We start from the raw sequence: 26031 nt of genomic DNA, 5'->3' as shown, positions 1-26031 counted from the left end.
GTTAAGGCCAAGACCATAACAGGGTTCAAAAAAGAACAAGATAAATTCATGGAGGATATGTCCATCAATGGCTCTTAGCCAGGATGGGCAGGAATGGTGTCCCTAGTCTCTGTTTGCCAGAAGCTGGGAATGAGTGACAGGGGATGGATCACTTGATGATTACCTGTTCTGTTCATTGCCTCTGGGGTACCTGGGACTGGCCACTGTCGGTAGACAGGATACTGGGTTAGATAGACCTTTGATTTGACCCAGTAGGGCTGTTCTTAAGCTTTTGACAGCTTTAAGCAGTAGGGTCTGCACCACTGCACCATGCAAGAGCTAAAATATAACTTAACAAAACTCTTTAAAATGCAGGCGAAAAGGTGCTGGGTGAAGGTAAATCTAGACTCAACAATAACCTATAAGAGATACGTTATTTTTTTAATTTAGAAAATATGGAGACACTAAATGAAGAATGATGGGCTCCACATTATAGAAACCACCACAGTCAAGTCTGAATCCATTGCTGACCAACCTGAGCCACAGTGCTGAGATTCACAGGAAGTCAGGTGGATCACCACAGCATCTGATCACCTTAGAGATAGTTGTCAGTATATTGACAATGGCCACTTGGGAGAACCCTAAAATAGGGACTGACTCTACATTACAGAAAACTATCCTATGTATGTGTCTTAATTGCCAAAAAAAAAAAAAAGTGTTCAGTCAATTTAAAACAACAATGAAAACGCAGCAACTTGGCTTTTAACTCAGGTTAGCAGCTTGAAGTTCAACTCCAGACTCCCCAATAGGCTTCAACTTTGATCTTTGAGCTGCTAACCCAAGTTAAAAGCTAAATAGCTATGTCTTCACTGCTATTTTAATCCAAGGTAACAACATCCCCCAATTCCTCCCCAACCCCTTCCTCCCCCGACCCTCCCTAGAGAAGTGTTACCCATAGTTTGAAAACTTAGATCCTCTTACAGGTGTAATAGTCACCCTCATTATTTCACTGGTCAAAGATTTTGTTGGGTTTTTATTGACTGAGCGAAGTCAGGCCCTGCACTCAGCCTAATGGCATTTCTATATGTCTGGGCACGATGCAATAATTTTTAGAACAATGCATACAATCAATTCTCAAAATTCCAGGTCTACAGTTGTTTAGATCAAGCAGTTGGTTTGATGACAGCCATTAACACCTTCTAGCATAACACTCCACCATCTCAACTCTGCCTATTGCACCAAGAGAGTTCAAAATGTCCACAACCTGAATAACTCATCTCCCTGACAAAAAGAAAAAAACCAACAATGGTAGAGGGAAGCACAAAGCACGCGGGGGAGTGTTGCAGGGAGTCCCTGAAAGAGGGGAATGAGAGGGTGGCACATAGGGAGCTTATGGGGGCGATTAGTGGAACACAAGGAGCTCTGGTGTGTACGAGCTCAGCTGACAGAAGCTATGAAGTGTGTGACCCTCTAGTTTATTTTTAATCAGAACAAGGTTTCCGCACAAAGCCAATCTACTCTTCTAATTGGCTGCTACAGTAAAGTCAATACTGAATTGGTGACAGTTGTTCCCTAACAACAGACTGACATCAAACCCAATACTGCGTGCTTTCTCCAGCATCCACTAGACAGAGACGCTGGGCTTCACCCTTGCCAGCCAAAACTTAGCTGACTTAAGTGCTCTAGCTTCAAAAGAGAAAAGATGCCCAACAGGACTCCCTATTCAGTAACTCCAAATTTATTCTGTATAGGAGCCAGAAAAGAAAGCTAGAGTCCTAGATGCCCATGAAAGAGGAGTTAAATGAAGAGGCTTCAGAAATAGCACAAGTTTGGGGATTTTTTAAAACTATTTTTGCTCTTCCACATTTTCTCTTGCATTTTAACAGGAAAATACTTGTGAAAGAATCTTTTTATAAAAGCACTAAGAACTTCCAAGGCATGGCTTAGTAGTCAGCTGCCCAGTATTGTGCTTCACAACATACCTCAGGGGATATATTACTTATAAAGTATCTATATATTTCAAGTTTGCAGATGATACCAAGCAGGGAGGGGATGCAAATGCTTTCAAGGACAGGATTAAAATTCAAAATGATCTGGACTAACTGGAGAATTGGTGTGAAGAGGATGATATTCAATAAGCACAAATGCAAAGTACTCCACTTAGTTAGGAAGGAACAATCAGCCGCACACATACAAAAAGGAAATGACTGCCTGGGAAGGAGTGCTGTGGAAAGGGATCATAATGGATCACAAACTAAATATGAGTCAATAGTGAAACACTGTGGGGGGGGGCGGAAGGCAAGCAAGCAAGCAGCAAATATTCTGGGATGTATTAGCAGGAGTGTTGTAAGCAAGACAAGAGAAGTATTTTTTCCACTCTACTCCAAGCTGATTAGGCATCAACTAGAGTATTGTGTCCACTTCCAGGCACCACGTTTCAGGGAAGATGTGAACAAACTGGAGAAAGCCCAAAGAAGAGCAACAAAAATGATTAAAGATCTAGAAAATGTGACCTATGGGGGAAGACTGAAAAAATTGGGTTTGTTTAGTGTGGAGAAGAGAAGACTATGGGGGGACAGAATAATAGTTTTCAAGTACATAGAAGTTGTTACAAGGAGGAGGGAGAAAAATTGTTCTTGTTAACTTCTGAGGCTAGGACAAGAAGCAATGGGCTTAAATTGCAGCAAGGACAGTTTAGGTTGGACACTAAGAAAAACTTCCCAACTGTCAGGATGGTTAAGTACTGAAATAAATTGCCTAGGTTGTGGAATCTCCATCATTGGAGATTTTTAAGAGCAAGTTAGACAAACATCTCTCGGGGAAGTCTAGATACTACTTAGTCCTGCCTTTAATGCAGGTAACTGGACAGAAGACCTCTAGAAGTCCCTTCTAGTCCTACAATTAACACATCTGGAATATGTGTTCAAATATACAACTAGCAACAAACTCCCCTAGCTTCCTGGTCTTTCTCAATTAGGAGTCTATGGTTTTAACCAGGTAAAAGTTTAACAATCTATAGCAGAGGATCCCAAACTGTAGCACATGGGTAGCTAGTGGGTTGCGGAGCACTTGCTTGAGGTCTACAGAGAGCTTATTGGTCTTACAATGCTGCTGGCAGACCAGGTCATGCCAAAGTGTATTCAGGCCAATTCACCTAATCAAAGTGACTGTTGAAGGTAGAAAAGAGTATTTGATGTTTAGACTTCATAAAACTAATGGGATGTTACTTGCGTTGTTCTCACTAATCTGTATCCTGTTATAATGAGCAGCAAACATTTACATTGTATATACCCTTATACCTAATGGGAAGATTCAGAGTAGCAGCCGTGTTAGTCTGTATTCGCAAAAAGAAAAGGAGGACTTGTGGAACCTTAGAGACTAACAAATTTATTGGAGCATAAGCTTTTGTGAGCTACAGCTCACTTCATCAGAACATATGAAGTGAGCTGTAGCTCACGAAAGCTTACGCTCAAATAAATTTGTTAGTCTCTAAGGTGCCACAAGTACTCCTTTTCTTTTTTTTCTTATAATTAAATAACTCAGAGAAGGGGGGTCAAGGACTCAAAGTGCATTCCTCACTCACCATCATCAAAGGAAAAGCCCATGCAGGTATAGACAAACAGTCAGCTTGTTTTCTGTCAGATGAAGCTATAAATATGGATTCAAGGAAAGATCCTTCTCTGAACCATTTGGATTCTTACAGGGAACTGTACCAGTTGCAAACCAGAGATCCCCAGAGACATTTTGGGAAATTGGTAGTTTATTACATCACTTCCAACATTTGGAATTACAAACTTTGATTCACTTATATATCCACCACACACACACACACACACACACACACACTTTACTTGCTTTAACCTCTCAATAATTCTCATTTCCTTTTCTTAGCTAAAAGATCTTTAGTTAGTTTACTATAGAATTGGCTGCCAATATTGTCTTTGGTGTAAGATTTAGAGTACCAGTTGATCTGGGGTAAGAGACTGGTTGGTCTCTTGGGACTGGGAACAATCTGATGTGGGGTGATTTTTGGTTTAAGTGACCTTTTATCATCAGTCCAGTTTGTCTGGGTGGCAAGACAGAATGGTGAATTTAAGGGGACTGTCTGTGACTCCATCGTAAAACAGGTACAGTGATCCAGAAGTTCACCTTTGTTACTGGTTTGATGAAATCTAAATTGTAGAATAGACCATTTTGGGATGCTTGCCCTGAGGTCAGCACTCGCAGTTATGAGGCACTCCAGACAGCATCCTCTGCCCTATTTTCAGCTGTTAGCGTTTTTAGCTTCTGTTAATTAATTTTAAGTACTTCCTTAACATCACTGGTCCCTGCAAAAAAATTGCTGCAGTTACCACAGGGATGTTATGAGATGCCAAATGTGAGGGCATGAAGCGCACAGGACTATCTCCGTGTTAAAAAAGTGGTCCACACTAAAGATGTAAATATCGTTTAAAAAGATAACCGTTTAAACTATTAAAATTATATTGTTTAACTGGTTAATCAATTAAAGGGAGAGGGCCGCAGGTACCTAGTTTGTCCCGATGCGGCCTCCACAGACTCTCCGTGCCACCCCAACAGCAGCTTCCCTTCCCTTCCCAGCACGCCATTTGCTTCTGCAGCCGAACCCCTTCCAGTGGCACATGGGAGACCGAGGACTACTTTACCCCCTCAATGGGGCCTGCAGCCCCAGCCCATCCCCCCCAGCCTAAATGTGCTCCCCCTGCCCAGCCTGCCGGCGCGGGGACAGGAGAACCAGTTCGAGACCCACACGCAGGGGGTTAACAGTAAGGATGGGTTTACCGTAAGTCTAATACTTACCAGTTAACCATTTAATATTTTACATCCCTAGTCCACACTATGAAAAAATTTGAGAACCTCTAATCTGCAGAATGCATCAGTGCATTGGCCTTGCTCCTGAACCTTTAACACTGCTCTGACTATATTAGACCAAATGCCAACAGCTTTAGTTCTTTGACTAGCTTTAAATTCAAATAAGAAGCACAAGGAGCAAAACTCCCCCAGTAATTTTAACAATGCAAGAACTGCTCAGTCTGTGTTGATTTCTGTTCCTATTACAATCACTTTTATGCAAATTTAAACCTAAGCCATACTACAGAAAATAATTTCACAACTTGCACATTCAGAATAATCTGTAACTGAAAATGCATCTTAGAAATATTTGAAATGACAAGCTGCTTCTAAGCAACAGTAAAGAATAATTACAACTCTGAAACAGACACCTAGCTAACAAGAAATATACTATTGTATCAGACAAACAATTGGGAAGAAAATCACACATGCACATAAAACAGTCTGTTCAGTAAATTTTCAGAAGACACTAGTCTAGACCTACGATTAACCACACCATTTAAAATTGTGATTAATTTCATGGCTGTCACAAGAGCAAGCTCTTGTTGTTTAGTGCATGCATTTCTCCCCCAAAAGTAACAATGGAAGTAACAGTGATAGAAAAAGACGGTTCTACACAGCAGCATTAGGTAGGATTTCTGCTCCAACTAGTCAGCTAGATTTCTGGTCAGCCTGGCAGTTTACCTGTCAGTCCTGCTACTCTACCACACACACGTGTGTTAATTTCCCAAATCAGAACGTGGAGACAGCAACAATGAAAATGGATCGTATTGTTACCTGAGTTTCTCTCAAAGGCACTGCTCCTCCCAAAGGGCTATTTCCCTGCCAAATTTCAACTATTTATCCCCACCCATTTCAATGATAGAGCTGTTCAAAGAAAGTTCAGACTTTTTTTTTTTTTTTTTAAATCATAGAAATGTCAGGCTGGAACGGACCTTGACAAGTCATCAAGTCCAGCCCCCTGCACTGAGGCAGGACCAAGTAAATCTAGACCATCCATAACACATGTAAGTCCAACCTGCCCTTAAAAACCTTCAGTGATGTGGATTCCACTGTCTCACTTGGAAGCCTGTTCAAGTGCTTAACTATCATCCCTGATAGTTTTATAAAGCTTTTCCTAATATCTAACCTAAATCTTCCTTGCTGCAGATTAAGCCCATTACTTCTTGCCCTACCTTTGGTGGATGTGGCGACCAATGGATCAGAGTGCTCTGTAACAGCCTTATCAGGCCCCCCAGCACCTCCACCTTCTTTTCTCAAGATTAAACATGCCAGTATTTTTTAACCTTTCCTTCTACGTCAGGTTTTCTAACCCTTGTCATTTTCACTGCTCTCCTAAACATTCTCTGCCATTTGTCCATATGTTTCTTAACATGTGGTGCCCAGCACTCAGCAGAGTGGACAATTACCTCCCATGTCTTACATACAACACTCCTATTAATACACCACAGAATGTTATTAGCCCTTATCACATTGTTGACTCATTCAATTTGTGATCTGCTATACCCCCAGATCCTTTTCCGCAGTACTGCCAGATAGCCAGTTATTCCCCATTTTGTAGTCGTGCATTTAGTTTTTTCTTCTTAAGTGAAGTACTACGCACTTATCTTTACTGAATTTCATCTTGTTGAATTCAGGCCAGTTCTCCAATTTGTTTAGGTCTTTTTGAATTCTAATTCAGTCTTCCAAAGTGCTTCCAATCTCTCCCAGGTGATGTCATCTATAAATTTTATAAGCATGCTCTCCACCCCAAAGTCATTAATGAAAATATTGACAAGTACTGAACCCAGGACAAACCCCTGTAGAACCCCACCAGATACTTCTAGTTGACAGGGAACCACAGATAACTACTCTCTGTGTATGGTGTCTCAGCCTTTTGTGTACCCACCTTATAGCAATTTCATCTAAACCACATTTCCAAACTTTGCTTATGAGAATGTCATGTAGAACTGTGTCAAAAGCCTTACTAAAATCAAGATATATCACATCTACTGACAGGCCAGTAACCCTATTTGTTTCAATATCTTCAGTATCAGGTATCGAAGTTAGGCTGACTGGTCTATAATTCCCCAAGTACTCCTTGTTCCCCTTTTTAAAGAGGGGTAACATGTTTGCCCTTCTTCAGTCCAATGGGACCTGACCTATCCTCCATGAGTTCACACAGATAAATGCTAATGGTTCCAAGATGGCTTCAGCTAGTTCCTTAACTATCCCAGGATGAATTTCATCAGGACCTGATGACTTCAATATATTCAACTTATCTAAAATATTTTTTAATCTGTTCTTTCCATATTTTGTCTTACATTTCTTCCACCTTTGCTAATATAAGTTGTGTTGAGCATCTGGTCGCCATTAACCATTTTAGCGAAGAGTGAAGCATTAAACACCTAAGCCTTCTTGATGTTTTCTGTTATTACTTCTCCTTCCCCACTAAGTAGAGGCCATCACTTTTGTTTTTTTCTTGCTCCTAATATATTTAAAGATCCTCTTTTTATTGCCGTTTATGTTTCTTGGTAGGTGTAACCATAGCCTTTCAGATGTTGTCCCTATATGCTTGTGCTACTCTTTTATACTCCTCCTTAGCAATTTGTTCATGTCTCCACTTTTTGTAAGATTCCTTTCAGATTTTCAGGTCATTAAAGAGCTCCTGACAGGAAGAATAGAAAGAGGGCCAATATGGCTCTCTCTTTCCTTTATATCAGGATAGTCTGCAGTTGTGTCTTTAATATCGTCTCCTTGAGAACCTGACAGCTCTCCTGAACTTTTTCCCTGAGATATTCTTCCCATGGCACCTTACCTGCCAGTTCTCTGAGTTCGTTAAAGCCTGCTTTTTTGAAGTCTGTGATGGGGTGGATTAGGTCCAGATGTCCCATCTCACCCCTCCCCAGAGAAGAGCAGAGGAGAAGTCCTCTAGGTAGCCCAGAGAGGCTGCAGGGGAAGCAGCCAAACAGAGGGACCAGGAAGGCCACTTAAAAAGAAGCAGCAGAACAAGCAGAGCAGTCAGTTGCTTCCTGGTGCTGGAAGAGGGAAGACCAGGTTCCTGGCTAGCTGGAAGAGCAGCAGGCAACATACAGCTCAGTGTGGGCAAGACTGAGCCCAGGGGAGGCTGCCGAAGACTGATGAAGTTAAAAAGGAGTTCCTGACAGGCTGCCGAGCAAAGACAAAGAACCTAGCCAGACCAAATGAGGGTATACCGCGATGGGCCCAGCTGGACTGTTATAGAGGGCAGTGTCTCCAGGGAGGAAGCCTTGGCAGAAGGTAAAGACAGTATACCCCAGAAGGGGTTTGTTTGTTCTGTTCCACCTACAGACAGCGTGAGACACTCAGCTGGAGGGATGAGTCGCTGAAGACCTACTGAAGAAACCATCGACCAGAAGGGGGCGCTTGTGAGAAGTGGATGCTACCCCATTACCACAAACCAAGAAACAACAGGATCACATCCGACCAGAAGGGGCACTCATGAGAGGCAGGTACCGACCCTGTTACAAAGTCCATTGTCCTCATTCTGCTGATCTCATGCCTTCCTTTCCTTCTACTCATGAAATAATCATTTCATGACCACTTTCACCTACACTGCGTTCCACCTTCAGACTCACCACCAATTCCTCCCTGTTGGTCAGAATCAAGTCTGTTCCCTGGTTACTTCCTCCACTTTCTGAAACAAAAACTGTCCTCAATACATTCCAAGAACTTATTAAAAATGTTATGTTTTGCTGTATTACTTTTCCAAAAGATGTCAGGATAGTAGAAGCTCATGATCAGTACCATGTCTTGTGTTTTGGATATTTCTGTTATTTGTTCTAGAAATGCCTCATCCGCCTTCTCTTCCTAATTTGGTGATCTACTGTAGACCCCTACCATGTCGTCACCCTTATTTTTTTTTTTACTCCTTTATCTTTACTCAGATATTTTCAACTGGTCTGGCCTCTCATTGCCTCAGAACAAGTGTATATATTCTTGAAGTTTAATGCAACACCTTTTCCCTTTTTTACCCTGCCCGCCCTTACTGAACAAGCTATACCCTTAATACCAATATTCCAGCCATGACACTTCTCACAACACCAATTAAGTCATAATTTAGCTCAGGGACTAAGACTTCCAGTTATTTATGTTTATTCCCCATAGCCCTTACATTTGTGTATAGTCAATTAGTTGTCAAGCAGATTTCCTCACTAATTTCCCTCTTGTTGCTTCTATCACCCTATCATAAGTTTCCATGTCTCCCCCCAAAACAGCTAGCCCTCTGTTAAGGTCATTTCTTTTTACACTTACCTTTGGGCTTTTATCTCCGGCACCTTTTAATCTAGTTTAAAGCCCTACATATCAAATATATTTCCCACCCACCACCCAACTTTCATTAAGAAAGCTGAACTTTTTGATCGATTTTCCAAACACAACCTCAAGGAGACTGGCTTGGAAAATGTCTGCCTGAAAGCTGACAGTTACAAGCAGATAAAAAAAGAATCAGAATGGAAACATTTAGGCAATATTATACTTGAGAGCTATATAGAAAGTCACTAAGGTGTGACAATCAGCCGGTCTGATACTTCCCCATAACACATAGAAGCAGGAACTAACCCATTTGGCCTGGGCTTAGCTATTGTGGTGATAGGCACTGTACAAAACTGTAAGCTACACAGCTACGGTGACAGTGGACAACTGGAAATCAAGACTCCAGGCACAAGACAATTAAATGGGTGTCCATATTTTTTTCACTAAAAACAGAGTAACCAGCTGAAAACCAGCATGATAGTGAGTCTCTTATACAATTCTATTGTCTGTAGGAGGTTCCTTACCTTCATTGTACGGTACTGGATTGCCAATATTTGCACCAACCACATCAGCTGTTTTCAGAACATCTAAATCCATCAATATAATCACTCTCCTACAAACACAAAGCAAGCAACAGTAAAGACTCTTGACATCTTCCTGGACACTTCTCGAGAGAGAAGCCCATATACAGCCCTAGGCTATAAATGAGTCTTTTGCATACACACAGGCACTGCAATCACTATAGAAGACAGATTTCCTGCTGAGGCACTGTCAAGAAGAAACACTCCATTATCAACTAGAGATTTAACAATTTAGTAAATGCAGGTAGAAGTGGTGTAGATTGAAACAATACAGCACTTAATCAGGAAGAGTAGACAGCCATCAAAATGATGCACATGATGTTGAGATGTAGTGATACAGTCAACATTAATGTCGGAGCACATAAAATGTGCTAGATCCCTTACAACTCTGCCCCAAATGGCATAAAACTAAATACAAGTGAGTGTCAAATAGAAAAGGTGGACTGGGGAGAAAGACAGTGACAGCAAAAGTTCACACAGTTACACATTCATGCATGTACACAATCTTGAAGGTTTGTTACCGTACCTTAATTTGCAATAGAAAGTTCAAGTACTTTACCATCTGAATACAAAACCAACCACCACCAGGGCATGTCCTCATTCACACCCTCACCCACAGCAAGTAATTTTCAGTGACTGAAATCTAATGATTACAGAGTTGGATGCATTTTATCCAGTTATATCCATTTAATTACTACACAGATATTAATATTTGCAACTAACCACATTGCAGCCAGGTACAGCAACTTTTATCTCTGCAACCCTCGAACAGCCATCACGATTACATGATGTGTCAGGAGAAACACATGCCTCCTCCCTCATGCACCATACACCCCAATGGATACACCTATTAATAATCTCTATTAATAATGACCTCTCATCCCGTATGTGAGATGCAGCAGCATCCACTAGTCAGATGCATTTGTGTGCCCATATCTAAATATACATGTATACCTTCCATCTTTCAGGCTGTTAACAATGTATCTGTTAACCTGGCAGATACAGTGGGCAGACAAGCGCTCCTCTTCAATTAGAGAGTTCAGCTGTGTAGCCAACATGAAAGCTGCAAAAAACAGAAGAAAAACCCTAAAACAACCAGCATATGCAGCCCTGAAAAGATGGCCGTCATAGCTAACTGCAGTCAATCCATTCTGGCCACTGGTCCTGCATAGATTTAAGGCCTGTCCCATTAATCATCTCACACAAACCAGTGCAATCACAAGTGAGAAAGTGTGAATATATCTCTGGAACATAAATCACTTATAACTCCCTAAAGTTTGAGAACAGAATACAACACCCTTGCAATGATATTTTGCCTTGTAGCCCAACCCACTGAAGTAAAATTTATGCAGAAAATTAGAAAAAGATAGATTAAGATGAGCTGCTAAATGGTTCTTGGACCTCACCACTATTATGATAGTCCGTTAATCACCGTTCTGTATGACTGAGCTGTTCTCCATAATTAACATGAATTCTTGGACACACTGCAACAACTCAGAAAAGCTGGATTTTGTTTGTAAGATTAAAATACGATTATAGATCCCAGAATCTAAATAAATTTAAATAAATAAATTCTATAGCCTTCACACACTCCTTTGGAACTTAGTTCAGCAGCAAAAACCACTCTGTCATTAATTCTGACAATTGGGTGCAGTTATTAGCCATGCACTTGTAAATTCTCATCACTATGAATTACTTACAGGAAAGTGTGTTCACCCCATCGCTCATCAGCACACGGTAACGAGGTGGCCCATTTCCTGTGGCTATGGCACGGATGTTCTAGAAGAAAACACTTGAATTCTTAGCCCTTATCTGATTTTATAGGCACACAGAGACAAAGTATGAGATCACACCTATTGGGGAGAGCTTACTCATAAAGCAGAAAACTAAGATAGACAGATAACAATCAATTAAAGCCAATCTCAGACGGACTAAAACATGCTTGCTCAGATTCATGCCAACGAGCCTTTCAGTGCTCCTTTGCTCACCTACAAGGCTTCCACCTCTTCATGTCTGAATTGGATTGTAAACTCATGGGAGGGGAGTTGTCAGGCACCTTATCTTTATGGACTCATAGATCAGCATGTACAATTATAAGTACACTAAGCTACGGATAATAGGAATAAAATAACACTTGAGGGAATACTCACAATGACTTGGAGGACAGGCTTTAAATTATTCTCTCCCTGCATTATGGCCTATAAAGGAAGATAGAGGATTTAATCCTTTTGATTGGAAAACATTTTTAGAGCTTTGTGACTGAGGAGATTAGCCAACAAATAACTCGACTAATTATAATAAACTGTTCCCAAAACAGGGAATCAAACTTGGTTAGTGTGCCAACAGCGTGAACATCCTCAAAATTTCTATTCATTGTATAAGCGCATCCTGATACAAGGAAAAGGACAGACCATTTGTTGAGAGAAGCATTTCACCTCAGAAATCCCTGCTCTTTATGGGAAGTGACAGGCTGATTTACTAGTTCATCAATTCTCACACAGTTGCCTGTTGAGCATTTTCAGGCAGCCGATGGAGCTGCTGCAAGTAGTTATACTTCCTACAAATTGTAACTTAGCCAAGGAACCTAGAGTTCCCAAAGAGTTCAACTATTTTTTTTAAAGTCCATCTCTTCCCTTTCCACATGTTTCTCTGTTTGTCAGGGGTGGGCAAACTTTTTGGCCCGAGGGCCACATCTGGATATGGAATTTGTATGGCGAGTCATGAATGCTCCTGAAATTGGGGGTTGGGGTGCAGGAGGGGGTGAGGGCTCCGGCTGATGGGTTGGGGGTGCAGGAGGGTGCTCTGGGCTGAGACCAAGGGGTTTGGAGGGTGGGAGGGGGATCAGGGCTGGGACAGGAGGTTGGGGCATGGGAAGGGATCAGGAGTGTAGGCTCCAGGCACATTTACCTCAAGCAGCTCCCAGAAACAGCAGCATGTCCCCTCTCCATCTCCTATGCAGAGGCACAGCCAGGTGGCTCTGCGCGCTGCCCCATCCAGAGGTGCTGCCCCTGCAGCTCCCATTGGCCATGGTTCCCGGCCAATGGGAGTTGCGGGGGTGGCAGTTGGGGAGGAGGCAGTGTGCAGAACCCTCTGGCTGCCCCTACATGTAGGTGCCAGAGGGGGGTACATGCCACTGCTTCTGGGAGCCTACAGAGCCACAGCACATGCGGAGGGGGGCAAGCCCCAGACCCCGCTCCCCAGGAGATTGAGGGCCAGATTAAAATGTCTGAAGGGCCAGATGTGGCCCCTGGGCTGTAATCTGCCCACCCCTGCTCTTTGTTGCGTATTTCTCCGGTGTTGAATTCAAGTGTGATCAAATTGGCAAAATACCAGAACTGGAGTAGTAGTAAACACGCAGGCACAGAACCAGACCGCAAACAGTACCCAAGAGTTGGGGCAGAGCGTGCTATGGGTAATTTATTTTTTGTTATACTTTGTAGGGTTGTTGCTCACTCTCTTTTGCTCATTTAACCAATTGTCAGAGGTGTGCTGAACAGATGACAAGCACTCCCTTCTAACTTTATAAACCTCAAAAATAATAGGAGTGAAATTACGGACAGGCAGCAAGAATAAAAAGCTCAGATACAGAAAGGCGGGGTTATAACTAACCAGCTGCTCCACCACTTTAAAGAAGATAGAAATCCACAGCCAGGCAGATACTATCCAGTTATAACTTCAGGGCCGGAAAGGGAGGTATGTGCGCCAAGGATCACTGAGGAAGTGGCCATGGAGTGAAAGAATGTAACAACCCAGGGGCATAGTGAAGGGGCTCTCAAACTGGGGGTCATGACCCCCACGAGGAGTTTACTGTGTGGGGGTCATGAGCTGTCAGTCTCCACCCCAAACCCCACTTCGCCTCCAGCATTTATAGTAGTGTTTCATATAAAAGAATTGTTTTTAATTTACAAGGGGAGGACGCACTCCGAGGCTTGCTGTAAAGGTCACCAGTATAACAGCTTGAGAACCGTAACGAAAGCAGGTCCAGCACAGGCGCCGACTCCGTGGGTGCTCCGGGGCTGGAGCCCCCACGGGGAAAAACTGGTGAGTGCCCCCCCCACCCCGCCTGAGCGCCCCGCCCCGGCTCCCCTGAGCGCCCCGCCCCCCCGAGCGCCCCCCGCCCCGCCCGAGCGCGCCGCCCCGCCCCAGCGCCCCGCCCCCCCGAGCGCCCCCCGCCCCGCCCCGGCTCCCCCGAGCGCCCCCCGCCCCGCCCGAGCGCGCCGCCCCCCTCCCCGGCTCCCCTGAGCGCGAAGCGGTGGCGAGCGCCGGGAGGGAGGCGGAGGAGCGGGGGTGGGGCGGGGATTTGGGGCGGGGTCCAATAGGGGCGGGGGGAGTGGAACTGAGGCAGTGACTTTGGGGGCAGGGACGGAGGGCGCGGCACCCCCCGGCGCCATGAGGAGCTGGCGCCTCTGAGGGCCCGAGCGGGGTGAAGGGGCCCGTCCGGCCGCTTCCGAGAGCGCTCGGGGGCCCCGCCCCAGCCGAGAGCAGTTACTCCCCTCGGCGCCGTGCGCTACCCTGCCTAGCCTCTGGGGGGCCACAGCACACAGGGGCCCCTGCCCCCCGAGCACTGACCACGCCCATCTCGCCTCCCCGGGGCCCAGCCCCCACTCCTTCCCGCGGGAGGAGGTGGAACCGCGGCCGGCCGGCCGGGCGGGCCGGGCGCCCGCTCCCCCGAAGCTCCTCACCGCGATGGCCCCCTCGCTCAGCCGCGCGCTCATGGTGCGTAGCCTCCCCGAGCGCGACCTCTTCGCACTCCCGCCAAACCCTCTCTCTTGCCGCTCAGCCGTCGCGCGGCGCCACCCCCTCAGCACGTACGCTCCGCACGTAGAGACGTCACCGGTGCGACACCCGCTATTGGCTGGCGTGCTCTGTACGGCGGAAATGATTCTCCGGCCTGTCGTCTGTGTGCGCCGCCATGGGCTCCTCCTGACTGACTGACTGCGAGTCCCGCGGCTGAGGAGCGTGAGGGAGAGAGCCGCGCCGGGCGGGGCAGAGCAGGCGGGGCCGTGTAGCCGTCTCGGGGCTGGGTGCGGGTCGGGGGAGCTCAGCGGCCCGTGTCTCCAGGCGCGGGAGGGGTCCGTGCGCTGCCCGGCCCCGTCTCCCGGGCTGCTGGGAGCGTCGGGCGCCGTGTCCCGGGGGGCCCCGGTGGGGCCGGGACTCGCTCCCTCGCCCACCCCGCCGCGGCGGGGACGCGGCCCCGCTGCTCCTGACCCCGCTGCTGCCGGCTCGCAGGGCGGCTCTGTCCAGCCGGGGTCTTCCCGCCATGGATCTGCCCGCGGAGAAGTGGAAGGCGTACGCCCGTCGGAGGTGGGCCTCGCTGGAGCCCGGCCTGCGGGAGCAGCTGTCTCTGGCCGTGCCGCCTCGGGACACCTTCCTCCTCTGCCTGCCTCTCTTCCAGTGAGTAGCCGCCGGCCGGCGCGGCCTGGCCCGGCCCGGCCCGTCCCGTGTGGCCGCCGGCCCGGCGCGGCCCGGCCCGTCCCGTGTGGCCGCCGGCCCGGCCCGTCCCGTGTGGCCGCCGGCCCGTGACGCCGAGCTTTCCGTCTCCCCGCAGAGCCGCGGACGAAGAATTTTTGCGCAGACTGGCGCTCAGAAACGGGGTGGGAAAGGATCCGAGAGCTGCCCTTTTCTACAAGCAGGAGGGGAACAAGAGGTTTCAGGAAAGGGAATACGCGGCTGCACGAGTCCTCTATTCCAAGGTAGAGGTTCCCAGTCGTTCACGCCGATGGAAACACGGGTGCTTTGAGGGCTTCAGCCCCAGTTCATCTCCCGGTAGGCGGGTTTGATGTGGGGATAACTTCCCTGGGACTCCCCAGGCATGCTGAGGTGTTTGTGGCTGTTGTGACGGATGTCGAATGCGGTTGCGTAAGGTGAGCAAGGAAACGGCATTCTGCGGCGCCCTCGGGTAGAACAGTCAGGAGAAGTTTCGTTCTGCGCGTACCCTGCATGTAGCCGGTCCCTCTTCTCTCGGAACGGCTGTAACCTGACCACGTGTTAGTCCCAGCTCTGCTCTGCGCTTGGCCAAGCCGCTGGTTGCTCTTTGCTCAGTCTGGAAAGGTACTAGCAGTTTCAACTCCCAGTGATTTTCACAGGAGCTGAGAATGCTCTGCACCATTCAGGATTGGATCTATGATCTCTGTGTTCTCTAGTTTCTATATATGCAAAATAAAAACATATAACACTCACAATAACTCACAAAAACACTCACAAGGGTGTTGAGGCTTAATTTATAGGCTTCTGTACAGTGTATTCACAAAAAGAAAAGGAGGACTAGTGGCACCTGAGAGACTAACCAATTTATTTGAGCATGAGCTTTCGTGAGCTACAGCTCACTTCATCGGATGTAACTTCAGCTGTAGCTCACAAAAGCTTCTGCTCAAATAAATTGGTTAGTCTCTCAGGTGCCACTAGTACTCCTTTTCTTTTTGCGAATACAGACTAATACGGCTGCTACTCTGAAACCTGTGTATTGTGATCCTTGGATGGAAGACTCTAGAGAAGGGCAAATTATTATGATTGATAGATTTTTAAAGCCAGAAAGGGCCTTTCTAATCATCTAATCTGACCTCCTACAGAACACAGGCCATAGAACTTCATCCAGTAATTCCTACATCAAATACATTCTTTGTGATTAAGCTATAGTGTGTCTTTAAAAAGACATCCAGTTTTGGTTTAAAGATTTCAAGTGATGGAAAATCCACCATGTCCTTAGGCAAATTGTTCCAGTGGTTGGTTGATCTCTCTGTTAAAATTTTGCAATGTGTTTCAAGTCTGAATTTAGTCTAACAGAAAAAGGCATAATGAAGTGTTCGTGTGCAAGTACTTATAGACTGATTGAGTCATCTTTTAACCATATAGTAACTAAATAGATTGAGCTTCTTAAGTCTTTTGCTGTAAGGCAGGATTTTCAGAACTTGAGTAATTTTTCCATTTTCTGAATCCTCTCCAATTTATCAACATCTCTCTTTGAAGAGTAGGCATCAAAATCAGGAATACTATTCCAGTAATGGATTCACTAATATAATCTACAGAGATAAACTACCTCCCTGCTCCTCTGTATTTCCCTGTTTATATATCCAAGAATCTCACAAGCCCTCCTAACCCCGTTATGATGTGGAATAAAGGTGGAAGAGGTCAAGATAAGCAAGATTGGGAATGAAAATCTCCAGTACACTAATCCAATGGTTGGCACATAACAGGTTGAATTGACTCTTTACCCCACTACTCTCCCTTTCCCAGCCCTGACCACGCACATTTCATGTCCCAGAACCCAAGCTGCCCATAGAACATATACCAGTCACTCTTTCTCAATGTGCCAACTACTCTTTTTGGTCTTTGCAGGCAGTGTCCCACAACAGCCCAGAAATGTCATTGTGTTATGCCAATCGCTCTGCAGCCCTCTTTCACTTGGGTCAGTTTGAGGTAAGTCCTAGATTTGACAGAATCAAGGACAACCCAGCAGCTATTCATTTTGAAAACTGGGTATAGAGAATCCGGTAATGGCAGTGAAGTTTTTGCAGCTATTCAATTGTGTTTTATATGCTGTGCCACAACTTCAAAAAAGTGGCATGCTGTGTGTTTCTGAAGGTGCCAGCACTGCGTAATCCCCCTATATGTTGCCCAAAAGACAGCAGCAGTCGGGCTAGTTGAAGGTGTTAAAATGAAGTGCCACTAAATTGGAAAAGGCCATACCTCAGTGGGAGACCATTGCTCAACATTGTGTGCTCTTGGTTCAAAATAGCCTAAGATGGCATTTGGGGATGGCTAGAGTAGGATTTCTCTTTTGGAACCTGAGCAGTGGGTGATATTAATCTGGTTTGTAATGTGTTCTTGCTGCTGTTTTTGTAATGGTTTTTATGGTATAGTTTTAGTGGATGACAAGGGTGCCTAGGACTTGGTGTTGTGTCCTTTGCTCTTTATATAGCAAACATAATGTGAAGAAACCACACTGGCACAGTGAAGTCCATATCACCATATTTACTAACTGTATACAACATGCAGTGCCTACCTACATTTATACACTGCTGCTCTGCATTCCAGTAGCTTTTAAAACCTAGAAGAGAGGGAAAGCCAGTAGAGGTCTTACTAACTAATTAAAGCTATATTATCCAAGCCCTGTACACTAGACCTAGGATAGGTGTTCTTGTGTTTATTTAAATCCAAATTAAGATGACTAAAGAACAAAGTTTAAATACCAGAACAAGAGGCCGTGGTCCGATATGGTTTTAAAACTGCTTCAAACTGCAGGTGCTTTTCTGAATTCCTGCAGAGTCTCTTCACCCTTTCTCTCTGTGGGATGGTCTCACTTTTAAAGTGGCAGCACTGTATAAGACTTTACTGTGACCCCTGTTCAGTCATGGACCAGAAACTTAGTTAATGCAGTTCTAAATAAATGAAATGTGCCCAATCTCAGATGAGGCAGAAGAGTAAAAATCTTTCAGGCATTTTTCAAAGTCATTTAAAACGTCTCTTGTATTCGCTTCCAGGATTGTCTGGAAGACATTGACAGGGCTCAAGCCCAGGGCTATCCAGACAGATTGCAGCCTAAGATCTTGCTGCGGAAAACTGAGTGTCTGCTTCTTCTGGGAAGATTACAGGAGGCAGCAGGGGTCATCAGCAAGGTGGAGAGTAAAATAGCTATGGATCAGAGTCTGACTAGTACCACACGCCAGATTTTGCTAAGAAAAATCAGCCAACTTAAAGTGAAAGCACATGAGAAGGAGAGTAGCCCACTATCGGTGCCGGAAGCACTCAGCAAAACTCAAAAGGACTTGGAATTCTGGGAAGAAAATGGTAAAATTTCAAGTGCATCTTCATCTGTGAGCTTGAACTTTAACTCCTGCAAAGGACGTCATCTGGTTGCCACCAAAGATATTCTGCCAGGGGAGAACTTGGTGAAAGAGGAGGCCTTTGTAAGTGTGCTCAGCCCAGGGAAGGGTCTGTTGCTCCAGGACAGTGCTGAAACAACATGGGATACTAGGGTAACTAATGGGGACCTCCACTGTCATCGCTGCTTGAAGCAGCTCTTGGCTTCAGTGCCCTGCGGGGGGTGTAGCTATGCCAAGTACTGCAGCAAGAAGTGTGCACAGCTGGCATGGGAGCACTATCACAGTACAGAGTGCCCATTAGGGGCACTGCTGCTCACACTAGGGGTCTTCTCCCATGTTGCCTTAAGAACTGTTCTAGTGGCTGGATTTGCAGAGGTTAGCAGCTTAGTGAAGCAGTTTCATGGAGATGACAAGGAACTTTACAAGGCTGAAGCCAGAGGTAAGAGTCTGGATGAGACACGAGATTCCACAGCTGGCATGGAGGGTCTCTCTGAGAAACCAAAGCCTTTGATTCCTGGTTGTGAGGATGATGGACAGTACCAGGGTTCTTACCAAGCTGTCTTCAACCTTTTGACCCATGCTGAAAAGCACAGCCCTGAACACAAGTTCCTTTGCAGCCTGAGCATAATAGCCATATGCAAGAAACTGCTCAACACAGATCTGACCATTTTTAGTCAGGAGTCATGTGAGAGCCAGTCCAAACTGAAAGCACATGTGAAGTTGTCTGCTGAATTGTCTCCGGAGCTGAAGATTCTGGGAGAAGCAATGCTGAGGCATATGTTGCAGCTGCAATGTAATGCTCAAGCAGTGACTGCAATCCGGGAGTCAGGTCAGTGAGAAACTGTACTCTTCTCTCTTGTCCTCGTTGGATTGTCCTTTGGGAGGGATATAGTAAATGGATGAGCACTCTTAGAGATCACACTGCACTCGCGTAAACTTTGTGTAAGTATCTTATCTCCCTAAAACCTCATAATCTCTTTTACAATGGAAACTTCCTTATTCTTTCCTAGTGGTATGCCCAGCATAGACTCATACAAATGTAGGGCTAGAAGTGACCTCAAGAAATCGTCAAGTCCAGCCCCCTGTGCTGCGACAGGACCAAGTAAACTTAGATCATCCCTGCCAGATGTTTGTCCAACCTGTTTTTAAAAACTTGCAATGATGGAGATATCACTACCTCCCTTGGAAGTCCATACCAGAGCTTTACTATCATTATAAGTGAAAAGTTTTTCCTGATATCTAACCTAAATCTCCAGGACTGCAGATTAAGCCCTTTATTCCTTGTCCTACCTTCATGGAGAACAATTGATCACCATCCTCTTTATAACAGCCCTTAAAATATGTGAAGACTGTTTTCAACACCCCACCCCACCACCCCTGCCAGTCTTCTTTTCTCAACTGAATGACCATGTTTTTAACCTTTCCTTCTAAAAGGTTTAGAAAATCTGATTTGTCATTTTTATTGCTCTCCTCTGCACACTCTCCAATTTATCCACATCTTTCCTAAACTGTGGTACCCAGAAATGGACACAGTACTCCAGCTGAGGCCTAACCAGTGCCAATAAAGTGGGACAGTTACCGCCTGCATCTTATTCATAATGCTCCTGTATATACACCCTAGAAAGATACTAGCCTTTTTCACAGCTGCATCACATTGTGGACTCATTCAATTTGTAATCCATTATAACTCCCAGATTCTGTTCAACAGTACTACCAACTAGCCAGTTATTTCCCATTTTGTAGTTGTGCATTTGATTTTTCTTTCCTAAGTGGAGTACTTTGCACTTATCTTTATTAAATTTCATCTTGTTGAATTCAGACCAATTCTCCGATTTTTCAAGGTTGTTTTGAATTGTAATCCTGTCTTCTAAAGTACTTGCAACCACTCCCAGGTTGTTGTCATCTGCAAATTTTATAAGCATACTCTCCATTCTGTTATCCAAGTCCTTAATGAAAATATTGTATAGTACTGAATCCAGGACTGACCCCTGCAGAACCCCACTGGATATGCCCTCCCAGTTTGACCGTGAACCACTGATAACTACTCTGAGTACAGTCTTTCAGCCAATTTTGCACCCAGCTTATGATGATTTCATCTAGACCACATTTCCCTAGTTTGATAGATAACTAAGCTTGGAAGGATTAGATTTTTTTCAGCAAATATAAGTAAACATCAGTTTCACCATACACATAGAAACAAACAAAATACTTCTATCAAAATTTACAAATAGGGAAAGTAAGAAAAATGCTGCTTGAGAACTATTTTGATTTGAGTTTGATTTAAGGATATTTACTTTGTATATTTTCACATGGGATGTTGACAGTTTGTGTTTTAACAGCTATAAAGCTTTAACTTTTTAAATCTCAATGTCTACTGCCATTTAATGATTCTGACTCCCCCATAATTTCTCATAGCTGTGAAAATTTAAATTAATATAAATCGAAAAAATTGCTTATTACCCATAATTTTGCACACATGAACGTTTAAATTGATAAAAATGGGGGGGAAATGCTTAAAAATAGACATCTATTGGCAGAATTAGATTATTTTTTATCTTTTTATAATGTCAAATATAATGACATTATAGAGTAGACCTTAGGGAATCTGCTCTTCGTTTGGATGCAGGGAGAAATGATTTGGATGCAAAGATTTCTAAATTTACAATTTTAAGTTCTGTTTTTAAAAATATTTCAGTTAAACAGCAGCTAAACCAAATATTTAAACTTAGTATTTGTATTATAGTAGCAGTCTAGAAGAATAGAACTTACCTTCAGCAGTCTAGAAACTCTTTGCTTTCCCTGTGGATTCAAATGGGGAGCTGATTACCCAAAACCATCTCCACATGGTCAGACTGTGAGCATGGCAGCTTTCAAATTTGTTTAGTAATTATTCTTTTATTATCACATTAAAACACCAAAAACTTTTTTTTGCTGCTGATGTTTTGCTGTGATTAGATTCAGTGCCTGGAATATAAGCAAAGTAGGTCACTAGGTCTGATTTCGTGATGTATTTGGCCCTTTTTATGTTGTGTGGTCTTTAGAGTCTGGAGACAGCATTGTTGCAGATAGTGAGGAGGTGCGCCTGGCCACAGCCCTCTTCCCTGTCACCAGCCTCCTGAACCATTCCTGTGACCCTAATACTAGCGTGACTTTCAGTGGGACTGCTGTCAGAGTCAGGGCATCGCAGCCAATCCCAAGAGGGCAAGAGATTTTCCATTGCTATGGTAAGTTGCAGTCCCTTTCAGGAATACATAGGGTACACAAGTGACCTTTCACCTCTGCAGTCCCTGCAGTATCATGGCCACAAGGGTAACATTTCCAAACATGTGTTTGGAGTTTGTCTCTGTTCTATCCACACATGCATGTGTGTGCACAACCCTGCATCAATGACCTCAGCATGAGACCTCCTATTCCTGCCGTTTATCTCTTACGGTCACTCTCTAGTTGCATCTCAAGATGTGGACCCACAGTCTATAGCCCTGACATAGAGGCACTGGGCCACACCAACCCCTTCTTCAATCCCATTAATTTCACTGCAAGGCCTCCGATGTGGGTAGGAAATCCAAAATGTAATGAAGCCGCAGATTAAATAGGTTTCAGAGTGGTAGCTGTGTTAGTCTGTATCAGCAAAAAAAACCGAGGAATACTTGTGGCACCTTAGAGACTAACAAATTTACCCAAATACATTTGTTAGTCTCTAAGGTGCCACAAGTACTCCTCGGTTTTTTTTGCTGATACAGACTAACACAGCTACCACTCTGAAACCTAACAAATGTATTTGGGTATATTTGTTAGTCTCTAAGGTGCCACAAGTATTCCTCGTTTTTTTTACAGATTATATATTCCCTCTCAATCCATGGCAGGGTGGATTTTAGTCTGTAGTTAGGTATCCAACTTCCCTGCTTTCTTAATGTATCATCTCTTTGACTCATTATCATCCCTTTGTAGGGCCTCACCGATGCAGAATGAGGGCTGCTGAGAGGCGGCAACGGCTCCTTTGTCAGTATTTCTTTGAGTGTCAATGCCAGGCCTGCCTGGATGAGTTGGGGTCTGATGTCACAGGCATAGCAGCCACAACGGATATATTCTGCTGTTCCAGCTGCCATGCTTCAATGCAGGTAACTTTCATAATCACAACTGTGTAACTTTTGAAATGTTAGTAAAACTAAATGTTCTCTGCACTCTGGCATTGTACTGTGAGGGGCAAGGTGGGGATCTGAGTCCAGGGCCCCTGCTCTTCGGACTAGGCAGAAGTGAGGGATGGTCTCGTTATTCTCTAGCAACCCTCTTGGAAGACTTGTACTTCTCCAGCCTGTCCAGAGGGAAAGGTTGCCACAATCAAGGGGTCCCACTCAAGTACTGTTTTCTCCCCACCCTCCTAATCTTCCAGATGTTTGGAAACCCCTTAATGTGTCTGCCTTGTGCCCTTGCTCTCAGTAATCCCTTCACAAAACCCACTTCTCAAGGAAGGTTTATAAACTAAAAACAGTCCTACTAGGGTCCTAATAGGATCTGCGCATTACTCTCTCTTGCAACCACAAGATCATATGATCTTTGGCCTAATCCTCCACCAGCCTCCTGGTGGTCTCTTTTCCTGTTGGTCTGGTCTGGTCTTCAGATTGTAAGCTCTTAGGGTAGAGACTCTGTTTCATCTCTTTTTGTAAAATACCCTGCACAGCCATGTTGCTGTTTTAGAAGTTAAAAAACAACTGTAGAGCTATGAGCCATCAAGAAAGAGGGAAGAGAAAGTGTGTGTTTTCTGTGAAGATTAATTGGGTGGCCCATGCCCTATTTTGGCCGTATCTAAGTGGGCTCAGGCTGGCACCATTGCCAGGGCTACTCCTTCAGCTTTCTTCCAGAGATCTGAAGATATAACACCAGCACACAGACAGGCCCCTTTGTTTAAAGTGTGGCTGGGAAACAGTGCAATAGCCCTGTAATACACTATGGGGCGTAGAGATACACAACTCTATGCTTTCTGTGTGCAAAAATTATTGTAAAGGTGGCTTGGTCTAGATAATTTAGTCCTGCCTTGAGTGCAGGGGACTGGACTTGACCTCTTGAGGTCCCTATGATTCTGTGACTTCCACAGGGGGAAGCTGTGCTTCGCTGTTCCAGTGGTGCTTGTACACTCTTGGTTGGCAGGGATTACCTCCTACACCAGTTATGGGACCTTCAGCTGCAAGTTAAAACAGCACTGGGACTTCTCCAAGACAACCAGCCCAGTAAGAGAGCCAGCCATCTGTCTTGGACGTTGTTCAGTTCATTACACAAGTAATCTTTATAGCAAGATCCTGGTCCCAGCCACCAGATGGCAGTTTTGCCCAAGCATTTAGGTACTGCTGATATGAAGCTGGAATCCCTGGGAGCACAAGTGGTAGGCTGCTTATGCTGCTGATCAGACTGGGAGGCTAAATCTCATGTTTGCTCCACTGGAATATGAGGGAATTCAGGGAAATGTTGAAGGTTTGGGCCCAGACCCTATGTTCCAGAAGGTCCCCCTGCCCCCGGTGACTCTGCATTAGGTCAGACAGGCTTCAGACTGAAATAGAAATGGTGACCCTAGATAATTCTGCAAGAACAACATATAAAGTCCAGGGCTAACTGCTCAAGGCTGGGGGGTGGGAATAGATGGACCCAATCTCACTTCATAGACCATGGCTAGCTGGCAACTGAAATGGGTTCATGTCTTGTGGAAAAGTGCTTTTGTTCCCTGGATTTGCAGATCAGGCTGTTGAGCTGCTGATGAGGTGCCGGATGGATGCAGAGAACTTCCTGTCTGCAGAGCACATGCTGGTGGGCGAGATTGAGGATCACCTGGCACAGGGTTATGCCACACTTGGTAAGATGTCTTCCTGTCGCCTCTGGGGTCATTTTTGTATGGCTGGCCTATTAATTCTAATGTCAGTAGAAGGAGATTCCCTGATTAGTCTGTTCCCTTTCTCACCTCCCTTCTCTTATTGCAGCCCACTAAACTCACATAGCGGAATCTTCTTAGGAATCTAGTTTTAGCCACAGTCTCTATTCCCAGCCAACAGGGACTGGCTGTGTGACCTTGTGTGCCTCAGTTTCCCACTCTGTACAATAAGGATAACACCCCTCTGTGAGTCTTAGTTCACTAAAGTTGTAAAGTCCTTTGAGTTCCTTCCAGTGGCTATAGAAAGGGAGCTTTAATAATCCATTCTTTCTTTGGCCAGGAAAGTGGCAGGAAGCAGCGAAGCACCTGCAGCGCAGCATTCAAATTGTGGAAACTCGCCATGGACCGTCCAGTGTGGAAACAGGTCATGAACTCTTCAAACTGGCGCAAGTCCTCTTTAATGGGTAAAGAGCCCCATTCCCACTATCTCACCCTTCATTCTCCATCTCTTCCCTGCTTTAGTCCATGTCCTTGTGTCTCTGAGATGGGGATGTGGCAGGAAGTCCTTGGCATCATTAGTCCCTTTGCAAGATGTCTTCCAGGACTCCTGGATGTTCTGGCAAAGGGGAGACATCTGCCCTTTATCCAGGATGAGGTGGAGGCTGCGAAGTATTTGGATCAAATGAAAGTTTCCTTCAGTTGGCTAGGGGCTCCACAACCGTCTTGTGTTCCTTTTGGCATCCTTCCTACCCATTCATCTGTCCCACTCCTGTCCTATCATCCCCTTTCCTGTTACTGCTTCTCTGGCATCCCAGGTACCATGGAGTGTTCAGGCCCCAGTACTGCAGTGCTGTTGACGCTTCCTTTTAAAGTGACAGTGTCCCAGACGCTTTCTCTTCTAACCCATTGGCCAGCAGATCTCATTACTTTTTTTGTAGACCCCTTTCTTATCAGTATTTCTGGTTTAACTGTCTCCCACCTTGGCAAGAGTGGCAATAAGATAATATGGCTGTTTTTCCAAGGGTGAAGCACTTTGAGTTCCCCTAGCTAAAACAGGGCATTTACCTGATAGTGATGGGATGCCGAGGGTGAGTCCTACCCATGTGATCAGGCACCTCTTCCTTCTTTCACTGAGACAGAAATTCCCTGAGCTGTCCTGGCTTAGGGGGAAATGGAGGAAAGGATGAAGGGTGCTGAATGAATGACTTCATCAAATGTGCTGTGGGAAGATTGTCCCCTAAATCTTTCTCTCACTTCTTCCCTCTGTACTTCAGGTTTGCAGTGTCTGAAGCTCTGTGCACAATTCAAAGAGCAGAGACGGTTTTGTCTGTGCACTGTGGCCCTCAGAATGCCCAGGTCCAGGAACTGCAGGAGATGAGAGCCTGTCTGCTGGAGCTGCCCAGAAACCTCCTTCACAGGGTTGAGTGACTAACAAAGGAAGCTGCCATGTGGCAGGGCAGCCATGCAAACAAGGCCTGGCTACAAGCTGGGTGAGCTCTGAAATGTCCCTAGGGAGGGCCAGGAAATCAAGCTGATCACTGCTGACATGGGAGAGGACACCACTGTGGTACTGACAGAAGGGCTGTCTCATAGAAATGAATGTTGCTGTAGAATTTCTTAACATGCTTTTGAGAGCCCATTATGTGTTTTT

General features: G+C 45.1%; 2 protein-coding genes across 4 annotated transcripts in view; one reads left to right on the top strand and one right to left on the bottom strand.

Annotated features, from left to right (window-relative positions):
- The window catches only part of RPA1 (replication protein A1), a 47945-nt gene extending 33374 nt beyond the window's left edge, over positions 1 to 14571 (bottom strand). The window contains exons 1-5 of the mRNA XM_084650904.1: positions 14384 to 14571; positions 11852 to 11899; positions 11402 to 11480; positions 10656 to 10764; positions 9645 to 9733 (exon numbers count right to left, since the gene is read on the bottom strand). Of these exons, the coding sequence (XP_084507030.1) occupies positions 9645 to 9733; positions 10656 to 10764; positions 11402 to 11480; positions 11852 to 11899; positions 14384 to 14416 (358 nt within the window). The 5' untranslated portion in view covers positions 14417 to 14571. The remainder of the gene's footprint in view (positions 1 to 9644; positions 9734 to 10655; positions 10765 to 11401; positions 11481 to 11851; positions 11900 to 14383) is intronic.
- Positions 14572 to 14770: 199 nt separating this feature from the next.
- On the top strand, positions 14771 to 26017 carry SMYD4 (SET and MYND domain containing 4). Of its 3 annotated transcripts, XM_084650901.1 has the most exons (10): positions 14771 to 15095; positions 15250 to 15394; positions 17037 to 17117; positions 18182 to 19352; positions 21565 to 21747; positions 22472 to 22641; positions 23616 to 23748; positions 24249 to 24365; positions 24721 to 24844; positions 25655 to 26017. In XM_084650901.1, the coding sequence occupies exons 1-10, from the start codon at positions 14962 to 14964 to the stop codon at positions 25806 to 25808; spliced, it is 2412 nt and encodes an 803-aa protein (XP_084507027.1). In that variant the 5' UTR covers positions 14771 to 14961; the 3' UTR covers positions 25809 to 26017. The 3 variants fall into 3 exon arrangements, with proteins under 3 accessions (XP_084507027.1, XP_084507028.1, XP_084507029.1); XM_084650902.1 differs by lacking the exon at positions 21565 to 21747; XM_084650903.1 differs by lacking the exons at positions 14771 to 15095; positions 15250 to 15394 and adding an exon at positions 15408 to 15565.
- Positions 26018 to 26031: the final 14 nt, after the last annotated feature.

Source organism: Lepidochelys olivacea (genome assembly GCF_965140295.1).
Source record: "Lepidochelys olivacea isolate rLepOli2 genome assembly, chromosome: 17".
In the NCBI taxonomy this organism is placed as follows: Eukaryota; Metazoa; Chordata; order Testudines; family Cheloniidae; genus Lepidochelys; species Lepidochelys olivacea.
Note: the sequence above shows the minus strand (reverse complement) of the source record. Positions and strands in the feature narration are given on the sequence as shown.